The following is a 9576-nucleotide window of genomic DNA, read 5'->3' on the forward strand; positions in this document are numbered from 1 at the left end:
ACTCCTCGTGTCGGGGACCCTCGCGCGGAGGTAACCCACACGCACACGTTCTTGTGTGTCACATTAGATAAGGGGGCCTCCATTCTCCGGGTACTTCTACCTTCGCAACAGGATTACAGCTGTGCGCCGCCACTTGCCTGCGCCCTCATCACGTTCCTCGTAGCTTAGTGCGCAAGGAGGGAAAAGGAGGGAATCACTATGACAGCCAGTCACTCTACAGATGAAGTATCCCCGTACGAGAGGTTACGCAACTATGCCGCCGGCAGTACCGGGAAACAACGGCTGACACTAGACACTGTAGTGGACGGAGAAGAAAATCGATAGACAACAATTGATGCATCCGATGTTTTCACCACCCACCTGCGGGTGCAAGAAACCAGTAAACTCCCCTTAGCAGATGCAGAACTTGTGCGGAAATCACTCCTGCCTTTCTTCCTCCGTAGGATTTGCCTCTACTGTACGACCGGAAGAACGCCAACGAACATATGCGTGTGTAGTTCCACGAAGGCGGCCGCTTCTATGGCAGGTTGGTTCTCTGTGCGTCAGGTATTTCGAAATGTGCCTTCGTCCACAACCACCGTACCACCCATTCGCGCTCATAAACCGATCACATCAGCGAATGTGTCAATTCGAAGTCCATATATGGCGACGTTCTAGATGTGGCTCGTCAGCCCCTTGACAAAAAGCGGAAGTGAGCTTGTGTTAGAAGTCGCGTCTGGCTCAAGTCTAAGCAGCCCCCACTTTGTAGCCATCTCTTGCGCATGTCAATCGTGTGGTGCAAAGGTGGCTGCTCGGCTTCATGTGTCTAGGTGGGTCTCAGAATGACATATACGCTAGTGCTTGTGAGCTACTCAGCACGTGGAACACGTGTAGTTCACCCTTCGAATGAGAATCGTAAGAATTAAGAGGGGAGAAAAAGCCTGCTGCTCTGCCAAGGCGGAGCATCCCGCCTGTCTGACCATACACACGATACCTTCGCAGACCACAAAACACTGCACAATGCTACAGCCTGCCGCAACATCAACATAATGCGCATCCCTGATACAAGCATGAGTGTTTCTCCACGAACACGGCAGCCTGCGTTGAAGGCTCCTGCTAAAACCACAGAAATCCAACCGGGAAAATAGTGTATCTGCCCAACACGGCGGTGGAGCTTGCTGAGCAAAAATGTACGCGCCGCACAGTCCCGTGTCACACGACCTCAGCCTCTGCGTTGTCTTTTGTATTCTGGGGGGCCCTCAATGCGTTACACGCGTTCTTTACATCTTTCACTCGGTGGCTCAAACCTCCTAGCTCGTTCAAATGAACATGCGGGGTCTGCACTCACTTTCCAGCTGCGGTTTACAAATATAAGAACATAGTGCCCTTCCATATCCTGCACTGCCCCAAAAGAACGTAGCTGACACGACGTATCATCGGACAAAACCCATGATGTCCCTTCTTGTATCTTCCGCTCTTTCTCAGCCTCGAGGTTGTTTGCTCCACGAGTCCTCTCAAGGTGTGCTTCTTCCTTTTTTGTTTCGTTACTTGGCCAATCTCCCACTTTCGCTGCGGTCCATGCATTGTCTCCTTTCCAGACAGACGGGACATTTGCTTTTCCGGCACTGCGGCAAGGTGCACTGCCCCTCCTCTCCAAGAGTGGTGTACAGAGCGATGACGGCAGACGACTTGCTGCCGTGTAGTGACCTGCGTTCATCAGTAACCCTTTGTGTGATACGACCCCTACGAGGTCATACGTCCTTTGCTCCAGAGATAAGAGGCTTTGGTGACCTTCCTCACGTTCCGAAGCTTCCGGCTCCGAGGCATCGGCTGCTACGCCCTTCCCTTCGTCTTGTGCCCCGCGAGCGCAGTCTGCGCCTCCGCCTGCAGAAAAACAGAGCGCGGCTTCTTTCGCCGTAGGGAGCTGCCCACTGGCTGTCTTCCTGAGGTTCTCCGGGGAACACACACACCAAGAGGGCCGCAAAACGAGCGTTTCCGCAAAGCCAACAGGATGAGAGACCTTCGAAGCCCGCTGTCTCTTCCGGTCGAAACAAAATCTTTGAAGAATGATAACGAGAACAGGAGGCGGCACCTCAATCTGCGTCTGAAGCCGATGCTTCGGCCGTGTGCCCTTCTTCAGTCCGCCCTGTTCTCCGTCTTTTCCCTTACGCCGGCCTCTGCCAGCTCCCCCGTCACTCCCGCTGGCTCCTGTGCCATCTGCCGGCTCGACTTCTTGGTCAGCAAAATGCGCATCGAGGACGGCCTCCAGCGTGCGGAGATGCGGCAGGACGGTGCAAGAGAGAAAAAGAAAGAACTCCTTCCGTTCGCTGAGCTTCGATCCTGTCCGCGGGTCCACTGAACACTCTCGTAGACGGCCCCCAAAAAGTCTGAAAACGAGAGTCGACAAAAGGCAGGAGGTGCACAACCTCCCAGTGTCCAGGCGGCATGGAAAAGAACGAAAGCTGCGAAGGCGACGGAAAGAGGGACGCCCTCTCCTAACTTAATTCGCCACGTGGACCCGTCGCTAAGAAGCCTTTCCTCCCACTCAGCTCTGCTTCTCTTCGGGACGCTAGCTCTGCAGGGTAAACACAAATCTCAGTTCGCGCGTACCGGGACAGGAAGCCCGATAGTGGACGCCGTGCAACTTTCCAAGAAAAAAATGGACACAGTGAACCAATGCGACGCATCAGCGTCACCCGATGAATGAACAACTGGCTCCAGCCCAGACGAAAAGCCAGAGGTTACTACAAGCATGCATCCTCACCGATATAGGAGTGAGTCCTCCTCACTGCCGACGACGCGTGCTTTGATTTCCTTGTTGTTCTTGCCGACCTCAACGAAGCCGTCATCTCCGTCGTCTTGGGCTCCACACGATCTCGAAAGATCGCCAGATTTTCCGAGACTTTGCTGAAGAATAAGACCGCCACGCGTAGGAAAAACATGCCAATGACGACGCAAAGCACGTTTCAGAACAGCAGCATTTGCGTTGTCAACAGGGCTCTGCGCGGAGCGCTGTGACACGAACAAAGAACCTAGCCCTGACTTTTTGCTTGCCGCCGAGAAACCGCAAGCGCTTTCCATTTTGCTGACACTGAAAAAATACAGAGAATCAGTCGCATCCGCAGGGACACTGCTTACATGAAGAGCCAGCACACCACGCCCGAACTTCGTGTTCGGCAAGTATGCGTTTCCCCTCCCCAAAAACTAACACAAACGGCAACTCACACCGGGTGTGCACAAAGCCCCGCTGACACCGCGGCGTTACTTCAAAGCACTCCGCCATGCACGGCCGCTGGACGACTTACCTCGACGGGACAGAAGAAGGACATCTGCCTGCGACGGTCACCCGCGATCCGTCTCCGCATGCAAGCTGGACAATATGCTTAGATGTTTCTTTTTGTGAACAGACACGTGCCTCAGACCAAACCCAGTGCCCTTACCATCCATTTACATTCGTCGTGGAGCCCGTTGAAGAGGAGAAGGAGGAACTCGGAGGCGTCGGCTTGCTGTCCCCAGACGAGGCCGCCTCCTCCGCCACCACAGATGATGTTTTGGAAGATGCCGCCGATATCCCCCGCGGCGTACGCCGATGAACCCCGAGAGTCCAGGAAAACCCTCACTGCGCGAGAGAGACTGCGCCAGAAGGGAAGAGGCGCGACCCCCTCTTGCGCCGTCTCCACCTCGCCTGCCGCAGACAAAGAGGAGAGAAGCGGCTTCCACAGAGGAAGGAGAACGGGAAGGAGCGCCTGGATGACGGCGTTCATGTAGCAGTTATTGTGCAAGTTCAGCAGACCGCGCTGAACGAAAGACGGGAATGCTGTCGCAACGAGCTGCATGCGAAACCGCACAAAAGAAGTGTTACAGACATTTACGAAGGTTGGTTGCCACATATAGAAGAATTCGAGTTCTCAGGCCTCCCGACGCCCACGAAGAGGAACAAACTCGCAAAAAGAATAGTAGTCCTGGATCCTCACAGGGCACCCTCAAGCTGGCTCCTTGTGCATGCATCCAGAACTGGGCGAATGAGTCAGCTGCTGTTCATATTCCCATTATCGAGACAGGTGGAAACGTTTCTCTGCCTCCTTCACGCAGACAAACTCTAGTAGGGCAACGTAGCCGGCCGCGATAATAACAAGAGCTAACATATCAACGAAGTGAAAACGCAGGCTTCACACATGTATGAAATAAATCCGCTAGCTGATCAATCATGAACACACACGCCGTGTCCTTCCCGGCTTTGACTGCAGTGCGTCTAAAAACAAAGCAAATACACTCGGTAATGCAAAGAGGGCAGCATTGTATGGTGACGTCGGAGGCTGTGTCTGGATTAACGGCGTCGCTCACGAGATTTCTGCGCCACCTCAATGTGCGCTTTCCATGTTTGAGGCGACCTGTTGCCCCGCCATTGCGCGAATCTGATTCAATTATATGAAACTGCCACGTTGCGCAAAAGTTGCCTTCTTTCCGCGCCCCTCCCGATGTTGCGATTGTTTTTGTGTCTGCCTAGAGAAAAGTGCTCAGCGCGCGAAATCGCGCGCACGCACCTCCAGCGATAACTCGGGAAAAGGTTGGCTGTCTTCGTCCCATCTCTGCGCTGTCCGTTCCTTCTGGATCGAAACACCACACCGCGCAGGCGACAAACAGAACACGCATGCCTTGACCTTGACACATTACTGCTTATATGTGTATATATGTATATACATATATGCACATCTGCAGAAGTACCCCGTGGAGCGCATACACACAGAGAGACACGAATGCTGGCAACCACGAGCAACCACGCCGCCCTGTGGAAGTTTTCGACAAAGCAGACGAGACTAAAATGACACTCACCCCCGATGCTCCGGCGTTCGAAAAAAATCATGTCGCAGAGATTACCGCTTCGAGTCGGCTGCTACTGATTATCTAGCATCTGAGAGGTAGTTTCGCCCGCTGTCCAGATGGGCGACAACACGAATCCATATAGTCCACCTAAAACATAACCGACGCTGTTGACGGCTACCGGAACATGCGCCCATCCGAAGTACTGCACACTGCCAGGTACAGGACTCCACGCACTTTACCTTCTCACAAACGCGTAACGCCACCGTGAAGTAAGTTGTCCAGTACATACACACGTCGTGCTGATTACTCCGCGCTCCGGGGAAGCAGGTGTGTACGCGTCCACGCGAGTCAGACTTGAATTACATCGTGACAGGAGGAGTATGCCGCCTCATACCCTACACGTTTAACTCCCTGTGCCTGTTCCCGTCTGCTGAAGCTCTGAAGACAGCGATGCCCATTTACCCAAACATTTCGCCACCCCTCAGTCAAATCGGTCGCTCACCAGGGCTGCGACTCTGTCGATGACCGCACTGATCAAGCAGTGCCCGTCAGGCGACCGGCCAACGCCTTCCTCGTTTTCGCTTTCTGCGCCTTCATCCCTGGTCGGCGCGCCTGCCTCCTTTTCCTCTCGCTTGTCCTTCTCGCGCCCTCCACTCCCCACATCTCCTTCGCTCCCTTGCTCTGCGCGCGGTTTCGCTTGCCCAGCCTCCCCCCCTGCGTGGCTCTTGCTCAGGTCGGCCTCGCTCCTCGACGACGAGGAGGAAACGTGTGGCAGGACATCTTCGCTCGCCGCATGCACTGCGTGAAGAGGGCGTTCACCGGGCTGCCGCGAAGAACTCGAGCTCTCCGTTTCGACCTTGTCGCCCCCGACCAGAGGGTCAGTGTCTCCCCAAGCGAGCGCCACCCGCGAGCCTCGAGACTTCTCACTGGCGCTCGGCCTTCCCTCGTGGTGCGTCTCCGCGCAGCCTGCGGGACACAGAGATACCATCGACAGGGAACACATGCACCGAACTGTGCAGTCCCGAAACAAGAAGCGCAAGACTTTTGCACGCGGATCTCACAGCCAGAGTCATCTTCAGTTTTCCAGGAGTCCGGACACGTTCTCTATCACGCGATGCGACGAAGCAGGGGCAACACACAGAAAACTGCCCCCCGTGTTTGAGACCCCCCGCGCGACTGCCCGCGGGCGTCGCGACTCGGCGTGTGCAGGAACGAGAACTCCACAGCTCGATCTTCCGACGGAAAAATACATCGTGGACGGTGACTGCTTCGTGCGGGGGTTGGAGCCTCACTCAAGGTGCGCACTTAACTTTGCAGCACGCATTGAACACCTCGCAGCCGCGGATGATTCAGGCAGCTCGGCGAAGGCGCACATGAGTCATCCCCTTTTCGCGGTCTTGCCCCGTGCCTCACCGTGGAGAGCGGGTCCTCGCGCAGCTCCACTGGGCGCACCCGCCCTCAGACATACAGACAGACTTACAGGCCGAGGAGCTCGCAGCCGAAGCCGCAGGGGAGCCGGGCGCGCCGGGACCGCCAGGGGGCGCAGATCCCCTTCGGCGATTGCCCGCGCCCTCTGCGGGAGCGGCGGCCCCCCGCCGTCGAGCGGACGTCTCCTCACGATCAGCGGGCGTCTGCGTTCTCCCACCCGGTGCCCCTCTCTCGCCCGCCTCCGCGTCGCCGCCCAGACTTCGCGCTGGCCTTCCATCGCAGCCGTGCCCAGCCAACTCGCTTGCGGCATGCGCGGGCTTCAGCTTCGCGTTTGAACTCGCGAGCCGCTGCGCCCACGAGTTCGTGGAGTCGCCGCCCGGCTGCCCCTGCCGCCTCGAACCTGTACGCGAGTCGCCCTCGCGGGACGCGCTGCACGAAAGCTCGCCAGCCGCGCCGCTAGCGGGGCTCCCGGCAGGCCTGTGATCGCCTTTCCCCCACACGGAGGAGCAATGTACGAAATTCGACGCCTGCGAAGGGCTATCCACTTGAATGGGAGTCTGCTGGCAAAACTTTTTCTGTCCAGCGCACGAGACCGCCGAGAAAGCCCCCGAAGCGGAGAGCTGCGCGCCAGACCTTCGCGCGGCTTCTCCCGGCGACGCCTCAGTCGAGCTCACAGTCTCGGCGCCTCTGTCCCATCCAGAAAACGAAGGCGGACGACGTTCCGTCGCGGATTCGCCGCCCTTACCCAAACCCTCGTCGTGGTTGGTGTCCGGAGGCGTCGTCCCCGGGGGCCCGCCGCGTGTGCCGGGAAACGATCTGCTGCTCGTCTGCCGCCTTGCCTTGGGAGTGTGCGCCGAGGCAGGCGAGGAGACGGTGAAAGGAGACGAGAGAGCGGAGGCGCCTGCGGAACGATGGACGTCCTCGGCTCTTCTATGACGCCCTGTAGCGCCTCTCTGCGTAGCCCCGGCTTCAGACCGCAGCAGGGCCTGTCGCCCGTTTGCTGGCGCGTGATTCGCGGGCGCGCCTCCCCGTTTAGACGCAGCTAAGTCCCTTCCACTCCTAGAAGGAACAACAGACTGTCCGAAGGCGTTCTGTCTCTGCGCTCCCCTCGGCGGGAGCACGTGCCGGTAACCGCCCTTGTCGGGTCGCGAGGGGTAAGAATCTGCACCGCCTTCCGCTCGCGGTCTCTCATTCGGATGATTCTTCGCGCCTTTCCTCCCTGCGCGGCCTCGCCGCTGTTGGAGCCACTCGCCTTCGCCCGAACACGGGTCTCCATGACCTTCTGAAGGCAGCGATGCCGGGGCACATAAGGCGGAAGAGACAGGCTCCCCTGCCTCAGGCGCCATGGCTGGGGAGACGGGAAAGAAGAGTCGATCCTTCGCCTGCGCAAGTCAACCGGTGTGCCTCGGTTTCGTCGCTCGACTGGCGTTCAACATGTCCAGCTGTGCTTCGGGGGCCTCTCGGCGCGAAGAGGAGATAGCGAGAGAGGGATTCGAGACTCTGGTCGGGAAGACGAGTTGTGTTCTCACGCTTCACCGAGTGTGCCTGCTTCGTGCGGAAAGCTTGCGATTCCCGCAGAGTGAAAGGCGAAAAGCGAAACGTGGACGCACGAGCTCCAGGAAGGGCTCAGTTCTTCAGCTCAGTTCGCGGGGGAGAAAGACTTCCACAGATGCTTGGTCGCTCTCTGCTTCAAAAAAACCCCTGGTGTGTCCCACGGCTGATACCCTCACAGAGCGCTGCGAAGACGAGCACGATTCAGCGGACGGCGACGAAAACAGAGTTCCGAAGAGGAGGCACTGAACTGAAACTGAAGAGACCTCCGTTTTTCGTTTGGAGAGAGAAAAAGGAAGAAAAAAACTCAAGACGAGACAAAAACGTGCCGCCAGTGCTACACGCGAGGGGCCCTACGAACAGATCGTTCCGCGGGCAGCCGCGGCAGAATCGGTGGCCTCGACCACCCAGGAAATGAAGTATGAATACGCAGTAGAAAACAGGTCTTCTCACTTCCCTTCGGGCTTACGTAGCTTGGGATTCCCATCCGCAGTTGTCCACCGGCAAAGGTCAAACTGTCCTGCCCCCTCATCACATGCACACTGCCCATACGAGCGTCGATACTGCCTCGCGTTGGCATGTCGAGCGCGGGAGCAGAGACACGCTTGAGTTGCATGAAGCTCCCGACGACGTCGAGGCCTCCGCTCTCAAGTACTTACACCAGCCTAGAAAGCAGCTGCCTATTTCAAGAATTTCTACCCGGACCACGGGTTAGTTTCACGTTGAATGCGACGAAAATGACCTCCGGCGCTCCGGCTCAACTGCCAGCCACATGCTCGCTGTCTGCGACGAAAACACAAACAACCCGCCACCGTGCCAGCGTGCGCACGTGAACGGACTTTTGCTCTCCTACGAGCGCGGCACACGAGCGAACGGCACTGCGGGACTTCCATTTCAGTCCACACGCGAACTAAATTCAACACGAAATGCCGTTTACATGCTAAAACCCAGCAGATGAGATGGACCCAACGTAATCACTTGCAAATACATCATACCGGTTCATGCGTTGACCACACCATGCTGCTTTCGAACACGGTAGTCCCCTACGTCGTCTACAGCCAGGTGACGACGAGTATACACAGAGGGGCATTTGTGTATATATATCCTGCTATATATAGGTCACGAACAAGGGCTCACGCATGTCCCAAAACAGGTACGCATGCAGATACATCCAGCCCACTGTGCCACTGGCCCCGACAACGCGTTGAAACCAGAGCTCGTCTGCAGGAAGCCCCTTGCCTGGACTGTCCACGTGGCACCATGACAGCAATCAGACGCTGCATACATGTGCAACAAGTGTATTCCTCGTGTCTTGAGGCGTAAAGAGGGATTCCTGATTGACTAGCAGCCCATGACCATTGACTCTACCTTGGTAAACGGAGGAGGTGTTCCTGCATCGGCCGGTTCATACAGTTGACCGCGCGCCACACCGGTTGCCGGGCCTTGGAAGGCGACCATATGCAAGGATGATCTCAGCGTGCGCAGCCCTTCTGCGTAGCTCCGTACAACGCGTTCTAAGGACTCTACCATGATGGTGCGCCTGCCATGGTCATACCCCCCTCAGAAAGTGCGGCCTCAGGCGAAGGATAGACTCACCGAACCTAAAAAAAGCGCTCGAACAGACAGTAAGCGGTCACCGCGCTGCGCGCCTGCCACCATTTCTGGGATATCCGTCCTGGCACCCCCGGGAAGCCGCGCTGAAGTCTCTGCTGGCACTTCCTATCTGCAGTGTCCCGCATCCACGACCGACACACCACCGCCCCTGTGGTTAAACCCGTTCCACCGCCTTCAACA

The 9576-nt window shown here is 57.1% G+C and overlaps 1 protein-coding gene across 1 annotated transcript; it reads right to left on the bottom strand.

The window, feature by feature from the left end:
- Nucleotides 1–1246: 1246 nt before the first annotated feature.
- Nucleotides 1247–7577, bottom strand: BESB_080340 (ubiquitin carboxyl-terminal hydrolase; the record flags this gene model as incomplete). Its single annotated transcript, XM_029366396.1, has 6 exons — nt 1247–2366; nt 2744–2886; nt 3420–3809; nt 4524–4586; nt 5306–5769; nt 6284–7577. 6 exons carry the CDS (start codon nt 7575–7577, stop codon nt 1247–1249), a joined length of 3474 nt encoding a protein of 1157 aa, XP_029217827.1.
- Between the last annotated feature and the right edge of the window lie 1999 nt (nt 7578–9576).

The sequence above is a fragment of the Besnoitia besnoiti genome, chromosome VII (genome assembly GCF_002563875.1).
Source record: "Besnoitia besnoiti strain Bb-Ger1 chromosome VII, whole genome shotgun sequence".
In the NCBI taxonomy this organism is placed as follows: Eukaryota; Apicomplexa; class Conoidasida; order Eucoccidiorida; family Sarcocystidae; genus Besnoitia; species Besnoitia besnoiti.